Source organism: Oryx dammah, unplaced genomic scaffold (genome assembly GCF_014754425.2).
Source record: "Oryx dammah isolate SB20612 unplaced genomic scaffold, SCBI_Odam_1.1 HiC_scaffold_18, whole genome shotgun sequence".
NCBI classification, from domain to species: domain Eukaryota; kingdom Metazoa; phylum Chordata; class Mammalia; order Artiodactyla; family Bovidae; genus Oryx; species Oryx dammah.
Window position 1 is genome coordinate 37,665,011 of NW_024070202.1, and position 16,939 is coordinate 37,681,949.

The following is a 16,939-nucleotide window of genomic DNA, read 5'->3' on the forward strand; positions in this document are numbered from 1 at the left end:
TGAATTCATTTCAAGTCTATAGTGTATATTCTTTGAAATCAGATTATTTTCCTCCCTGACTCATATAAATTTTAAATCCTCTAACACTTCCTTAAAACTGTTGATTTGCGAACAACATGGAGATATCTACATGATATTAAAATTTAGTACAAAATGTCAAGGAAATATTTTAAGTTTGTTGTAATAACTATTACATTTTCTTCTATTTTTTTACTTATCTAGAACCAAAATTTGTAGGTTCTTATATGATCCCTGACAATGAAGACCGAGATGACAACAAAGTGTATTTCTTTTTCACGGAGAAGGCCCTGGAGGCAGAAAACAGTGCCCATGCAATTTACACCAGAGTGGGGCGACTCTGTGTGGTGAGGACTGTTTTCCTCTCTCACTAAGCTTGTTTATCTCACAATTTAATGTCAGGCCTTTGCTCATTTTATGATAGATTTCTACTTTAAAATGTTTTATAGTATTCTCTTAGGCTCCCTAAAATTGGTATTTAATGTCTAATCTTTAGACTTCATGTCTACTAAAGTTTAATCTGAAAAGAACTTCACATTTTGTGTTATCTTCCCCATTTTCAAAGCCCTATTAAGAAGAAATGGTGTATAATTAGGCTATACTTCTTCCCATACAGAAGTTTAAGCTCCGTTTTAAAAAGTTAATCTCACCAAAATCTTTCTAGTTTCTGTAATCCACATTCTAAATAATTTACATAATTATGTTTCAACAATTCAGATGGTTGATTCTGTAGAGAAAAAATCTATAGCTTGTTGGAATTCAGATAGATGATTTAGTGAATATTCAAAACCAACTGAAGTAGCCTTATATATTGAGAGAATCCTAATAGTATTATAAATGTGAAGTTATTTTGATATTTAAAAAGATACTCAAGAATAACTTTAAGATGTTCATATGTACATGTATGGATGTACACACAGACACACATATACACATGTATGTATTTTGTATGTGTGTCCAAATATAATGCTTGTTATGTGTATGTATGTATGCATGTGTGTTCGTATCTCAGCCTTTTTCCCTAAAAGAAGAAAAAGAGATGTGAATGTATTTCTGAGATAAGCAGATTATTTATCAATAAAATAATAATAAAAGTTACTGTATCATAAAAGTCACTATTTCTTTGGGGGTACCTACTCGACTAACATTGTTTCATACCTGGAAACTGTGTTTAATGGGCCACTGTGAAAGCATACTGACAAGGCAGCATGTGTAACCCTAAAAAAAGAAAAGGTTTATGAGGAATTGCCTCTCTAATATTATTTGGGGAGTATGCCAAAATTTCTACTTAAGTAAAAAAGGTGTAACTCTTGCCATCTTCATGTTTAATGAGACAAAATCCATTGTTGGTAAAAGTTCTCTGGGTTCCCATTTACCTGCTTTTTTTTTTTCACAGAATGATATGGGAGGACAGAGAATACTGGTGAATAAGTGGAGCTCTTTCCTGAAAGCCAGACTGATTTGCTCAGTACCAGGCATGAATGGGATTGATACATATTTTGACGAATTAGGTAAATATTATTAGGAGAGTTAAATCTTCCTCTTTGATATATATGCTTCTTTCTATAACCCGCACTTTTTAACATGCATAGGAAACTTGCTTTCCACAGTCATTGACTTCTAACTTAGAGCAAGTTTTTATTCTCGTCTCAGCTGGGTCCACGAGTTGGGGCAAAGAAGTTGCAAAAGCCAAAAGACCCCTCCTTTCAGTTTAGAGTCAGCACCTCTGGCTCCTTCCTTCAGGCCCAGCTCAAAGTCATCCTCAACAGTTCATCCATCTCTCTATGCTGTGATTTGGTCATGGTTGCTTAACTGTATTTGGAAATTTATATCATATTATATATAATATATATATCACATTCATATCATATCATATGTATATCCTATTATATATATAACATATATATAATATTATACATAAGATATATTTTAAAATATATAATGGGTTCTAAACTACTTTATGTCACTGTATTTTCTTCACACGCCTTGGGGGCTAAACATATTAAGTTAATGCAATGATCTTTAATGTTTCAGAGGATGTGTTCTTGCTGCATACCAGAGATCATAAGAACCCAGTGATATTTGGACTCTTCAACACTACCAGGTAAAAAATTTATATATTTAGTCAAAGTATCATGAAACAAGAGATGCCTCACCACTTCACTCTGGATGTAATTGAAAATACTACTGACCAATCTGTTATTCTCACTTTCTATACTTTATAAGTCACCAACTTCCCTTCATTCTTTGGTATTTGCAGTTGTACTTTTTTAAAACCACAATCTCAATCCAAATCCTTATTTCTTTTTGTTTAAAGTACTAGCATCTTCCTCTGCTCAGTATCCTTAGCTCTTCTACAACAGAATGACGTTTTTTTTCCTATACAGTTTTTTGTTTGTTTGTTTGCTTGTTTTAAGGTACTAGTTCCATGCTATAAGTCTAGGATTATTCTTTCAGTTATTGTATACAGTTGTCTGGGTCAGGCTTTCAAGTCTTTCTATCCACTTAAGATTAGAAGTTTTTCCTCTAAGTTCCCTCAAACTCTGCTTTTGACAAGATAATAACCTGTCAGAATCCCAAGGTCTGGTTTGCCCATCACTATGACTTGCTTTATCTACTTTCTCTTCCAGTACTTGTTAATTACCATCTTCATGAAACACTCCTTGATTCCTTAATCACAGAGCACTTGGCTCACTTCCTCTACTCTGGTTGTCCTGCCCCTGTGTGGATTCTTAGAGAACACACGTTTCTGATTTGCCCTCCATGTTTTAAATTTAAATAAGCCACTCAATTTTAGGACTTATCTTCTGATATTTTTATGTTTTTGTGTTATGTATGCATTAAAGAGTGCTGGAAAAATGAATCAAAGATCATTTCATATGTCTGATACATGAAAGAAATATGTTATTAGAATTAGTTTGAGTTGAAAGTTTATATATATAATTCCCTGAGTGTCTTTCCAAATAAATCAGAGTGGAAATGAGATGGTTAAAATGAGAAATAGAGAATATACTTCAATTCTCTTGATGGTAGAAAAATATTACTCAGTTTCTTGTTTGCTTTACATTGGCCTTAAACTTTTATGTTGTCATGTATAATTTGTTTGCTTAGGATCTCTCCATAAAATTTTTTTCATCAATTTTTATTGGCATATAATTGCCTTACAATAGTTTGTTAGTTTCTACTGTCTAGTCAGGGTTTCCCAGGTGGCTCAGTGGTTTAAAAAAGTCCACCTGCCAATGCAGCTGACATGGGTTCTACCCCTGAATTGGGAGGATCCCCTGGAGATGGAAATAGCATCCTACTCCAGTATTCTTGTCTGGGAAATCCCATAGGCAGTGGAGCCTGGGATCACAAAAGAGTTGGGCACAACTTAGCAACTAAACAATAACAACTGTACAGCAAAGTGAATTAGTCATATGTATACATAGATCTTCTCTTTTTAAAATTTCTTTCCCATTTAGATCACCACAGAGCACTGTGTGGAGTTTCCTGTGCTGAACAAGTCTGTTTTCATCTCTATTTTGTATATAGATAGTGTATATATACCAATCTCAGTCTCCCAACTCATCTCCCCTGTTCCCTCACCTTGGCGTTGCGTTAAATTTTTGTTTCATTTTTTAGCAGGTAATCTCTTATTCTCACTTTGAAAAAAAAGTAATAAAACTCTTTGGATAAGCATCCTGCTGTCCTAAGGGGACCTTTTCTTTAGCACAAACATAGAGGCAATTTTGCTCTCAATTATTCCTTGATGCAAGAAGAAGTATTTAATGAAGATTGATAGTTATCACAGTCCATGGAAAATCCCTAACATTTTTTTTACACGTCATCTTCTCTCTATGCTAGTGAAGAATTTGTATATTGCATGATAATTCCATGGCATTTTATGATAAATGTAAGCTACAGAATAGTCAGTATAGATTTTTCAGTGAGTTAGAATGATCAGCTTATAAGCTGTTTTCATAAATGATAGCATAATTGATCTGTCTGAGATTTCAAACACAGAGCATTGTTTTCTTCCATAATTTCAATTTTGGCTGTTCAATTTATGCATAATTTTGAGGAAAGGCTTCCCAGGTGTTACCTGATGTAAAGGTTGATATCATAGCATAGTGATCAAAGGTTTACTGCCACGTTAGTTGAAAGACTATCTCTGGTTTTCTCACTGTTGCAGGCATTTCCAATTGCTTCAATGTGTGTTATAAAATGTGTGAACTGATGTCCTTAGACAGTAACATAACTGCTGTTCTACAGGTGTATCATAATGTAGGAAATGTTATACTTTTAAAAAACTTTCCATTTTGCAGAGCACTTTCACAATCTAATGATTTTAATTCTTCTAATCAGGAGGCTAGGGAAGTGTTAGACTTCATTCAGATTATGCCAAATTAAGAAATGTGACCTAATCTTTAATACAAATAATTTTAAAATGTTCTTTCATAGAATCTTATTTTAAATACTCACAATAAAAGTTGATGTAGCTTTATTTTATAAAGAAAGCTCAAATGCTGTCTTTATCCAAGATAAGTAGAAATTTTTATCAAGAAAATAATGTCAACTCCTTCTAGTTCTTCAGGTAAGGAATCTAAGTTTTGCATAATTTAAGTCTTTTTCTCAAAATTAATCTGGTGCAGCCCAGTCATCTTGCCACTGTAGCACTGTTTCAGTGACCTGGAGGGAGTAATGTACAGTAAGCCAATCGATGTTTGTGTGATGGCCAAGCTCAAGAATGGAACAAAGCCCCTAATTCTCTTTAGACTTTAAATTATTCTTCAAATCATATACACTAAGAAAAATAACAATTTGAATAAAATTTACAACAGTATTAACATCATGGCAAGAAGCAAAACACAGTATACCTGAAAGAGATGCAAGGAGATAAAACCTTCCTCAACTTGGAAATGAATCTTTAAAAATAATGAAATCTTCCTTAATAAGACATGTAAAACACAACAGGATATATTTACATATGTGTGTGTGTGTGTTTATAGTTTACCTGAAACTAACACAGCATTGTAAATCAATTATAGTTCAATTAAAATTTTAAGATTCAACTGGAAAAAAATGAAATGACATGACTGCTTTTGTGATTCTAACAATGTCATTTTTAATTTGCTCTAATAAATAGGCAAAAAACAGTAAGTTTGGAATTTGAATAGTTGGAATATTGTAGTAGATAATATCTCTAGATGTCTTATACCTAAGAGATTGCAACTCTTTCACCCAAAGACTTCCTCCTTATCTAGGTTGTCTGTAGGATTTGACTAGATGACCTCCTAGTCTATTCCAGAATAGTAATTATCTCTTTTTTCCCCAGTAATATATTTAGAGGCCATGCTATATGTGTTTATCACATGTCTAGCATCCGGGCAGCCTTTAATGGACCATATGCACATAAGGAAGGACCTGAATACCACTGGTCACTCTATGAAGGAAAAGTACCTTATCCAAGACCTGGATCTGTAAGTTTAGGCATTTAACAAAGTATTTTTATTTTTGAAAAGCTTTTTTGGTAATATTCTGTTCATTGTTCATATGTTTTGTTAAATTTGCATGAAACAATTAAGAAATTCCACAACTAAAAATCTGCTCGGCTACTTGCATGGTAAAAAAATATTACTTCTTATATCTGGATGTAGGCTTGTTATTTAATGATAAGAATGTAATCTAAAATGGGTACATCTTAGCATTATAAAATATATATTATTGTTGATATTTGGCTATCTATGTGACTCTACATTTTTATTTTTAGAGGTACTGGTGAATACAGAAACATCAATAAAATGAGCAGCATATTCCTCTCAGGCTCTTTAGAAGAATTAGCGCCACAAGTGATTTCAAGCAAGAGATTGTTACCATATTGTTATTATATATTCTGATAATTGAGTCTGCTCTCAGTTCCCTAGACCAGACTTTATCCCAGCTTCTCACTTAAGCATATTGAGAGGAAGCTTTTTCTCTGGCTCTTCAGAATACTAAGCAACCCATTTGCCTAGAGGAAGTTCCACCATTTGCCTCTTAACTGGTGCTACCAAGATTCTCCCTAACTAGCCATTCAAACTGTGCTTTTAATTGCACACATGATGATAATAATGATGAGGAGGATTTTGTATTATGTGTACTGTACACAATTAGGTTGGGAAAAGGTAGCATCATTGTATCTGCTGTTCATGGAGAACAAACTGGTCATGCAAGTCAGTCTACACCAGGAGCATCTAGTGAAAACCCATCACTATGCTGATTCTACAAGTACTTGCAAGTCAGTAGAAATCATTTTTGCAGAGCCACAATTCAAAGTGGAAACAAACCTTACCTCAGTTAACAAGTGTAAGGCTTTACCATTTCAATCACTCTCTCTCACTAGGTTAAAATTATTACTTCCAATAAGACATAAAGTATATTTTATTTCACTCTATTGATTGAAATTACAATTTAAATGGAGAAAACACACTCCTGTGGCTTTGCTGGAAATGCTTCTTGAAACCACATGGTATTAAAGGAGATTTAGAGGAAGTGACTGGTTATTGAACTGCTTCCAGGCTGGTCTAGAATGTTTCCAATTATATATCATGAAAGTACACTCACGTGAAATATTCATGCCAAATTAAGAAATATGGCCCCAAATTTTAAAACAAACCGTTAAAAATGCCCTCTTTGCAGATTAATTAATAAACTACTGTGTTTATACTCCAAAGTGGAAAATTTTTATCAAGGTCACCGTTACAATTGCTGCTGGTTCTAGAAGAAAATATGTGAAATGAGGGAGCACTAAATAACAAGCATGAATCAACATAGTTACAGGTATTCCAAGAAGTAGCTTAGGTACCGCTGAACATTTATTTTTAGAGTCAGTGATTTTAAAAATTGAGACATGTTATAGCAGCTATTTCTGTTTTTTTTCAAGTTATTGTGTCTGATTCATACAAAAATAATATACATCCATACAAATTACATTAGAACAGAGAAGGCTTTTTTTTCTCCCTTAATTAACAATGATGGAATTTGAAGAGGTTTCTGTTATAGCACTAAAATTCTATAATCAGTGAGACAATTGAAACTGTCACCAATCAGTGTCAGTAGTGGGAAAGCTGTTGTGTGGTTGTAATTCTCAATTTACGGGGAAGATTTAGCACAATAACAAGTCACTTTGTTTTGCTATGAACAATACGTTGTTTACTTTAAAATTTAATTTGCAATATGAAAAACAAATTTTAGAAGCAGAAAAATATTTAAAATTTTTATATTATATTTGTACTATCTCCAAACTATATATACTTAATTATTTTTCAGGATTTCATGGCTATTTCTAGTGCCACTTTTTTTTTTAAATAATTCAGCCTCACTATGCAATTTTAATTCAGATTTTATTTCTGTAATAAAGAACATATGGTTACTAAATATTGCTAAATACATAGTTGATTAATTGAACATACTCAGTTTTTATAATTCTCCTTATAATTGATTATAAATTTGCTCTTTAGATTTCATGGGAAACATATTCTCTCATCCATTTGTATTTCAGTGTGCCAGCAAAGTGAATGGAGGCAGGTATGAAACTACCAAAGACTATCCCGATGATGCCATCCGATTTGTTAGAAGTCATCCACTTATGTACCAGCCCGTAAAACCTGCCCATAAAAAACCAATACTAGTGAAAACAGATGGGAAGTATAACCTGAAACAAATAGCAGTGGATCGAGTAGAAGCTGAGGATGGCCAATATGATGTCTTGTTCATTGGGACAGGTAATGGAATTCGAAAGTACTCAGACATTTAAACTGAACCTTAAAATCAATAACATTACATTAAAAATCCCTGCCTGTCAACAAAACCTCTGTTGACCCATTTGGCTTTCTTACATACTGCCTGTCCACTGCAATGGAAGAGAAGAATTTGGGGCAGTTAAAGCTTGTAATTCCTGATACATGGTCAATATTTAATACATTTGAACAAAATGAGTACATTAAAGAATGAATAATTGAGGTTGATAAACAATGTTGGTTCCAGAAAAGAATTCAGAGCAGAAACAGGGTGCCATAGCAAGAATGGTTCTCTTCCGTTAGTCCCTCAGGGCCACTGCTTCCTTCAGCTTCTCAGTAAGGGCTCAAGATTTTTCAGTCTTTAGGTAAAGTTTAGGTAATTTCACCTAAATCTATAGTCTCAACTGTGCTTATCCGGCCCCATCAGAAATCAACCATGTGAAATTAAACAAGCTAAATGTTATACATTAAAGTGAAAGAAAGTGAAAGTCACTCAGTCATGTCTGACTCTGCGACCCATGGACCACACAGTCCATGGGGTTCTCCAGGCCAGAATACTGGAGTGGGGAGCCTTTCCCTTCTCCAGGGGTTTCTCCCAACCCAAGGATCGAACCCAGGTCTCCTGCATTGCAGGCAGATTCTTTACCAGCTGAGCCACGAGGGAACCCCAGTGTTATACATAATGGAGATAAAATTTTAGATTAAAGCTATAATATCCTGCATTATTAAAATAAAGTATAATAAATATGCTAAAAGTCAAAATGTAAAATAGATCTGTAATTTCAACTAGTGTCATTCATTAGATCTAGCTCACGGAGGAGAACTTGGAATCATTTAGCATGCAGGGTAATATGTATCAAATTCTGTCAAGTACTTTGAAATTATATAGTCATTTAAAGAATCATTAAAATGATCATTTCTTTTTTTTATATGCATCATAGTAATTACTATAGCAGATCCTATTTAGAAGAGTAAGCATTCTACTATATATAACTTTAATCATTGACATATTCTAAAGAGACGTTACATATGCCCAGATCAGGAATTAGTATATAGTATTAATATTGGTGCTTGAACTTTCCCACTCATGTTTTTTGAAAAAGCAAAGGTACAAGTAAGGAGGTAATTGTCTGATTTTCAAAAATTGATGTCTCTTGCATGTCTCTATATTTTATTCATTTAAGAGGTTAGTAATATGTTCTGCTGGAGAAGGAAATGGCAAGCCACTCCAATGTTCTTGCCTGGAGAATCCCATGCACAGAGGAGCCTGGCGGGCTACTGTCCATGTCGTCACAAAGAGTCAGACATGACTGAAATGACTAGGCAATATGTTCTGCACTGTGGGTTCAAGATTAACAAAGCATCACATTTCTTTAACAAAGTTAAAATTACGTGGCCATGAATTCACTTATAGTGGTATCCAACAAAATTTAAAAAAAAAGAATTCCATAAGCAAGAGTAATATTTGTTAAAATTAATCACAGAAAAAAGCATGTTATTTTTAACCGCCTTGGAAAGTAGAAGTCATGTATATAAATCCAAGAATGTTTTCAGAAATATTTTTTGTTAGATTGACCAAAGCTATTTGAGAGAATTCCAGAAATATATAAGGTATATACTTAGGCTCTCATGTAACCTATGTTGAGCTTAAAGATATCATTCTATTGAACCACAACTTTTCAGCACTAAAGAACATATTTGATGAATGTGTGATGAGTACAACTTTGACTAATACCACAAAATAGTTATTTTTCCTCAAATTTACCAGATACATGCTTTAGTACTATGTATAGTAGTCCTTATTGAAAAATCACTAGTTGCAAACTGATAATTTGAGTTCCTCTTTGCCTTTTTACTTGATATGATAATTGTGGGATATTTATAATGTATGCTTGGTATGATAATTTTGTTCCTTTTGGTAATTTTTATTAGTTTTATTTTAATTACATTATATTAAGCCAAATACACGATTTCATAATTTTTCTTTTTTCTTTTTTATTTATTTATTTATTTATTTTTAATTTTTACTTTACAATTCTGTATTGGTTTTGGCATAGATTGACATGAATCCACCACAGGTGTACATGTGTTCCCAAACATGAACCCCCCTCCCACCCCCCTCCCCACAACATCTCTCTGGGTCATCCCCGCGCATCAGCCCCAAGCGTGTCATATCCTGCATCAGACATAGACTGGCATTTCGATTCTTACATGATATTATACATGTTTCAATGCCATTCTCCCAAATCATCACACCCTCTCTCTCTCCCTCTGAGTCCAAAAGTCCGCTATACACATCTGTGTCTTTTTTGCTGTCCTGCATACAGGGTCATCATTGCCATCTTCCTAAATTCCATATATATGTGTTAGTATACTGTATTGGTGTTTTTCTTTCTGGCTCAAAAATTGCCTAAGTACTGTAGAAACTCCAGGATCAGAACTTCCAAAATGCTTTTTTCTCCCTAGTTATTTCTAGCACTATACTAAATTGTTCTCACAGTCAAATTCATGTTTTATTAAATTTTCACTGGAAAGAACAAGTTCAGAATATCAGGAATAATAAAAATAAGGTAGGATTTTAAAATGTAGGTATGCTGCTGCTGCTGCTAAGTCACTTCAGTCGTGTCCGACTCTGTGCAACCCGATAGACAGCAGCCCACCAGGCTCCCCCGTCCCTGGGGTTCTCCAGGCAAGAACACTGGAGTGGGTTGCCATTTCTTTCTCCAACACATGAAAGTGAAAAGTAAAAGTGAAGTCGCTCAGTCGTGTCCAACTCCCAGCGACCCCATGGACTGCATTATTAGTACAGGAGGACTCATTACACTATTCTCTCTATAGTGTATAGTTGAAATTTTTATTGAAAGTGTATATAACAAGATTTGTGGTTACTGGAGGTGAGCGGTGGGAGAACTATATGAAGGCTGTCAAAGATACATCTTTCTAATTATGAGAAAAATATGTACTAAGGATATAATATACACCATGACTAATATAGTTAATACTGCTATATGTTATAATGAAGCTTTTTAAGAGAGTAAACCCTAAGAGTTCTCATCACAAGGGAAAAAAAAACTATTTTATATGATGGATGTTCACTAAACTTATTGTGGTATTATTTCATGATGTATGCGCTCAGTTGTGTCTGACTCTTTGTGACCCCATGGACTATATAGTCCATGGAATTCTCTAGGCCAGAATACTGGAGTGGGTAGCCTTTCCCTTCTCCAGGGGATCTTCCCAACCCAAAGACTGAACCCAGGTCTCTCACACTGCAGGTGGATTCTTTACCAGCTGAGCCACAAGAGAAGCCCATGATGTATGTAGGTCAAATAATTGTGCTGTATTCCTTAAAATCATACAGTGTTTATGTCAATTATATCTCATTAAAATTGGAAGGAAAAATGTATATCTGTAGATATCAATATATTCTATTTATATATCAATATGTCAAGATTTCCATTGTGTGTTGCTTGGAAGGTTCCCTAAGATTAAAGGTATAGTTTCTTACCAGGAGATAGCTTTAGGTAAAAAATATTCTTTCATCATACATCACAGAAAAAGCTAGAATAATTTTCTATCTGTCCTCTATTTCATTAATTCCAAAAGACATCTTGATTTCTGAACCTTTAATTGGGTTTTTGAATCAAATTGTTGGAAAATAATTATATATTATTTGGTCTTATTCTTTGACCAGGTATACAAAATTAACGTTTTTGCTAATTTAAAATATGAATATATAAATAGCCATATTGTTTTAACTGGCAATGATTAAATATTTTATACATCTAGATTTCAAATCTAATTTAAATTTATAATCTTTCCATGGTTTTTAATTGTTTGAAAACCAGATTGTTACAAAGCTTCTGAATTATCTCTTCTTTTGTTTTCTTATAGATAATGGAATTGTGCTGAAAGTAATCACAATTTACAACCAAGAAACAGAATCAATGGAAGAAGTAATTCTAGAAGAACTTCAGATATTCAAGGTATTTTTAGTGAAACATATAGCCAATGTTTATGTACTGCAGACAGTTGCAAGTGAATTATAAATAGGAAAACATTACGTCAGTTTTTTTTTTCCTAATCAGTATGTTGTAAATTAAGAGTACTCTGAAGTAAAGAATGATTTATAATTCTGGTACATCTATTTGATTATCAAAGACTATTCACTATTCAGATAAAGAGGCCAGTATTTACCATCATGAAAATAATTTCATTATATGAACTGGGACATAAATGACACTTATCCCACCAATGAATTCTAGAATCATTATTACAATCATCATCTTAAGCAAATGTACTATCAATAAAAGCAACTAAAAAAAATAGCAGCAGGTTTCATATTGTGGGCATTGTCATGGGATAAGTAGATTTCCTTTTTATTGAATGCAGTTTACACAGAGAATTTGCTAAAAGAAAAATGCAAAATGATAATGGAAATATTAAGCATGATAAAACAGTTGTATATATTGTCTCTCTTTTTTATACACACACATACACACCCATATACACACAGTAAGTCTTGACATCTGTAGCAGTTATGGTCGTTGAACACTGAATTAATTAGTAATCATTGCTCCTAGGGGAAATGCACAGTGCAGTCCATAGGGTCACAAAGAATCCAACATGACTGAACAACTGAAAAACAAAGCGGAAATACATTAGGTTCCTGAGAATGTCTAGTCACAGCATTTTTGTCAACTGATTGATATGTAGACTGTTTTATTTGTGTTTCTTTTTAAAAACACCTTATTTAGTATATGTTGTTGTGGTTTAGTCGCTCAGTTGTGTCCAACTCTTTTGCCAACCCATGGACTGTAGCCTGCTTGACTCCTCTGTCTATGAAATTTCCCCAGCAAGAATACTGGAATAGGTTGACATGTCCAGAGGATCTTTCTGACCCAGAGATCAACCCATATCTCCACACCGCAGGTAGATTCTTTACCACTGAGCCACCAGGGCTATCCTATTGATTAATTAAAATTGAACTTATGGCTAAATAGCACTAATAATTCCTGCCTGAACAAGGCTTATTTAAAACACATACTTATTTCATAAGGCACATTTCAGCCTTTTGGAACTTAGGAACACAACACTTCAACACTATGCTTAGGGGCCTTTTAAAAAGCAAATCATTAACAAAAATGACAAAAATAAAAATATGGTACCAAATGGAACATGAAGATACTTGTTCACAGTATTAGAGTTGAAACAAGAAAGCAGGGTATACCTTGATCAACCTCAGCTGGGAATGTACTTTTTGGGCAGCTCAGATTTTTTTTTTTTTTTTTTGCCATTGTGAGCACAAAGTACTGATATTGGGGTTGCAAATAAATTTTAGCAAGTAAGCAAATGTGCAAGATCACAATGTGCAGTAATGAAGATTGTATATGTATGTAATGAATGTGTACGAAAATATTTTTGATGAAAACAGTTTATTTCACCTTAGCTATTCAGATTAGATTCCTGATAGCTTCACACAGAGTTAACCACGTTCTTATCTCAACCAGAGCAGCTGTTGTTTAGTCGCTCAGCTGTGTCTGACTCTTGTGTGACCCCATGGACTGTAGCCCTCCAGGCTTCTCTGTCCATGGGAGTTTCTGGGCAAGCGAACTGGAGTGGATTGCCATTTCCTTCTTCAGGTTATCTTCCTGACCCAGGAATCGACCCCATGTCTTGGCATCTCCTGTCTTGCAGTTGGATTCTTTTACTGCTGAGCCACTGGAGAATCCCCGGAGCAGCAATATTTTTGTTATTTTGCATATTGATCCTCTATAAGATTTCATTTCACGTTAGGAATCACAGATCTCATATTAAGGGCGTTCATCATAACAATGTCTTGTTCACATAAATCCTTAAGAAACATTGGTTTTTGGATGAATAAATGCATTCATATGCTTCCCCTGTGACTCAGCAGTAGAGAATCTGCCTGCCAGTGCAGGAGATGTGACTTCAATCCCTGGGTTGAGAAGATTCCCTAGAGAAGGAAATGACAACCCACTCCAATATTCTTGCCTGAGAAATCCCATGGACAGAGGAGCCTGATGGACTACAGTCTATGGGGTCGCAAAGAGTCGGCATGACTTAGTGACTAAAAAATCACATATGAATAAAGCGTTCTGTAGTTCTAAATATTTAAAATTTTAACAAAGATGATCAAATTTTTCTCTTTCAAAAAATAACTATTTGAAGGGTAATTATCCATTAATTATCCATTAATTTTCCAGGAGTGTATCCCGCATGCCTATGACTTCTCCAGTCACAGAAATGGCTGAGTTTGTGATGTCCTTAGAAATATTCTTGTCTTAATCACCACCCCTAGAATTGCACAGAAGTGCTCAAAACTATCTTGTAGATTGTCCTTCCTCTGGTGCAGTTCCAAGACAGTGAGGATGATACTGCACATTTTTCAGAGCATTCTGGATTAATGGAGATTGACAGAAAAATATTTTGTTTTGTTCTTGTACAGTCGCTAAGTCATGTCCAACTCTTTGCCACCCCATGGACTGCAGCACAGCCGGCTTCCCTGTCCTTCACTATCTCCCAGAGTTTGCTCAGACTCATGTCCATTGAGTCAGTGATGCCATCCAACCATCTCATCCTCTGTTGCCCCTTCTCCTCTTGCCCTCTATCTTTCCCAGCATCAGAGTCTTTTCCAGTGAGTCAGCTCTTTGCATCAGGTGGCCCAAGTATTGGGCCTTCAGCTTCAGCATCACTTCCAATGAATATTCAGTGTTGATTTCTTTTAGGATTGATTGGTTTGATCTCCTTGCAGTCCAAGGGACTCTCAAGAGTCCTCTAGCACCATAATTTGAAACCATCAATTCTTTGGCACTTAGCTTTCTTTATGGTAGAACTCTCACATCTGTGAGAAAAAGCTATGGTTATAGCTTTGACTATATGGACCTTTGTTGGCAAAGTAACCTTTCTGCTTTTTAATATGCTGTCTAAGTTTGTCATAGCTTTATCATCCAAGGAGCAAGCATCTTAATGGCAGAAAGAGAGGAGGAACTAAAAAGCCTCTTGATAAGGGTGAAAGAGAAGAGTAAAAAAGTTGGCTTAAAACTCAACGTTCAAAAACCTATGAAAGACCATAGTATTTTGTTTCAGTTCAATTCAGTCGCTCAGTCATGTCTGACTCTGCGACCCCATGAATCGCAGCACGCCAGGCCTCCCTGTCCATCACCATCTCCCGGAGTTCACTCAGACTCATGTCCATCGAGTCCGTGATGCCATCCAGCCATCTCATCCTCTGTCGTCCCCTTCTCCTCCTGCCCCCAATCCCTCCCAGCATCAGTCTTTTCTGATGAGTCAACTCTTCGTATGAGGTGGCCAAAGTACTGGAGTTCCATCTTTAGCATCATTCCTTCCAAAGAAATCCCAGGGTTGATCTCCTTCAGAATGGACTGGTTGGATCTCCTTGCAGTCCAAGCGACCCTCAAGAGTCTTCTCCAACACTACAGTTCAAAAGCATCAATTCTTCGGCATGACTACTAGAAAAACCATAGCTTTGACTAGATGGACCTTAGTCGGCAAAGTAATGTCTCTGCTTTTGAATATACTGTCTAGGTTGGTCATAACTTTTCTTCCAAGCAGTAAGCGTCTTTTAATTTCATGGCTGCAGTCACCATCTGCAGTGATTTTCAAGCCCCCCAAAATAAAGTCTGACACTGTTTCCACTGTTTCCCCATCTATTTCCCATGAAGTGATGGGACCAGATGCCATGATCTTCGTTTTCTGAATGTTGAGCTTTAAGCCAACTTTTTCACTCTCCTCTTTCACTTTTATCAAGAGGCTTTTTAGTTCCTCTTCACTTTTAGGCCTGAGTTAAAACAATTAAAGATCACATGGTTTATTGGTAATAAGACCTATTCAAAGATATAACTGTTTTCCTTCTAATGGTTCAACTTTCTTTATAAGAAATAGCACTCTGACTTTATTATTTAAAGATAATTGATTTCCAAAACATGAGTAATACTCAAATGCAAATACAAAAATTTTAATGCAGAGACAAACTGAAAGATAATTAGATTATTCACTACTTTTCTCATTTATATTTTGTCCTACACTATTAGAAAATATTTTTTGAAAGAAATTATATCTTATTTAATTGTATTTTCCTTTTGATTTACTAAAATGAAAGCTATATACTGCTTGACAGAGAACCACTCACATACCTAATATTATTTCATTTAATTTATAACCATACTAAGGTATGTTTCTATATTTTTATTCCTAAATATGAAAGTTTTTTTTTAAATTTTTCAGCATCCAGTTCCTATTATTTCTATGGAGATTTCATCAAAGAGAGTAAGTTGTATACGTGTCTCTGTGTGTGCATTCTATGTATCAGATAAAGTCAAAAGATAGAAATCTTAGGTAGGTGTTCTTATATGTTAACAAGTTACAGCTTTATTCTGACAGAAATACATAGTGATTTACAGGTAGGTAATAGATTTCTTCATATTCTGTTTCTAGAAAAATAGACAAGAATAGATTTACCTGTACAACCATAATAGAACATTATTCCATAGTTTTTTTTTTGCTAATATTTTTGCAAAAAATCATATAATGATAATACAAGGGAGTGTACAATGAAAAATAAACCTCCTTTCCACTTTACTGGAACAAGTTTCTGGTATAACTTTGAGAATAGCTCTTACATATATTGCCTCATTTATTTATAAGTAACTTTTATGTTAAGGCAGATAGGGACATATGAGGTTATTGTTCTGCTACTTATACTTTTTACTTACTAACATATCTTACAGTTTATCCCACATCATTCTATGTATATATCTGTGTCACTTTTCTAAATGTTATATGTCAATATGCACTGTTGGTGGGAATGTAAATTGGTGCAGCCACTGTGAAAAACAGTATAAGGTTACTCAAAAAATTAAAAATAGAACTGCCATATGATCTAGCAGTTCTACTTCTAGGTATCTATCCAAAGGAAACAAAAACACTAATTCAGAAAGATACATACACCCCCATGTTCATTTAAGGTTTATTTATAATAGCCAAGACATGGAGATGAACTAAGCATCCATCTATGAACGACTGGATAAATGAATTGTACACATACACATGTACACACACACACACACAATGGAGTGTTAGCCATAAAGAAGAAGGAAATTCTGCCATTTGCAGTAACA

The 16,939-nt window shown here is 34.6% G+C and overlaps 1 protein-coding gene across 1 annotated transcript in view; it reads left to right on the forward strand.

Annotated features, from left to right (window-relative positions):
* Nucleotides 1-16,939, forward strand: part of SEMA3E (semaphorin 3E) — a 277,468-nt gene that overhangs the window by 228,039 nt on the left and 32,490 nt on the right. Inside the window, exons 7-13 of the mRNA XM_040260711.1 lie at nucleotides 223-365; nucleotides 1,415-1,529; nucleotides 2,053-2,122; nucleotides 5,336-5,480; nucleotides 7,541-7,763; nucleotides 11,673-11,764; nucleotides 16,047-16,088. Of these exons, the coding sequence (XP_040116645.1) occupies nucleotides 223-365; nucleotides 1,415-1,529; nucleotides 2,053-2,122; nucleotides 5,336-5,480; nucleotides 7,541-7,763; nucleotides 11,673-11,764; nucleotides 16,047-16,088 (830 nt within the window). The remainder of the gene's footprint in view (nucleotides 1-222; nucleotides 366-1,414; nucleotides 1,530-2,052; nucleotides 2,123-5,335; nucleotides 5,481-7,540; nucleotides 7,764-11,672; nucleotides 11,765-16,046; nucleotides 16,089-16,939) is intronic.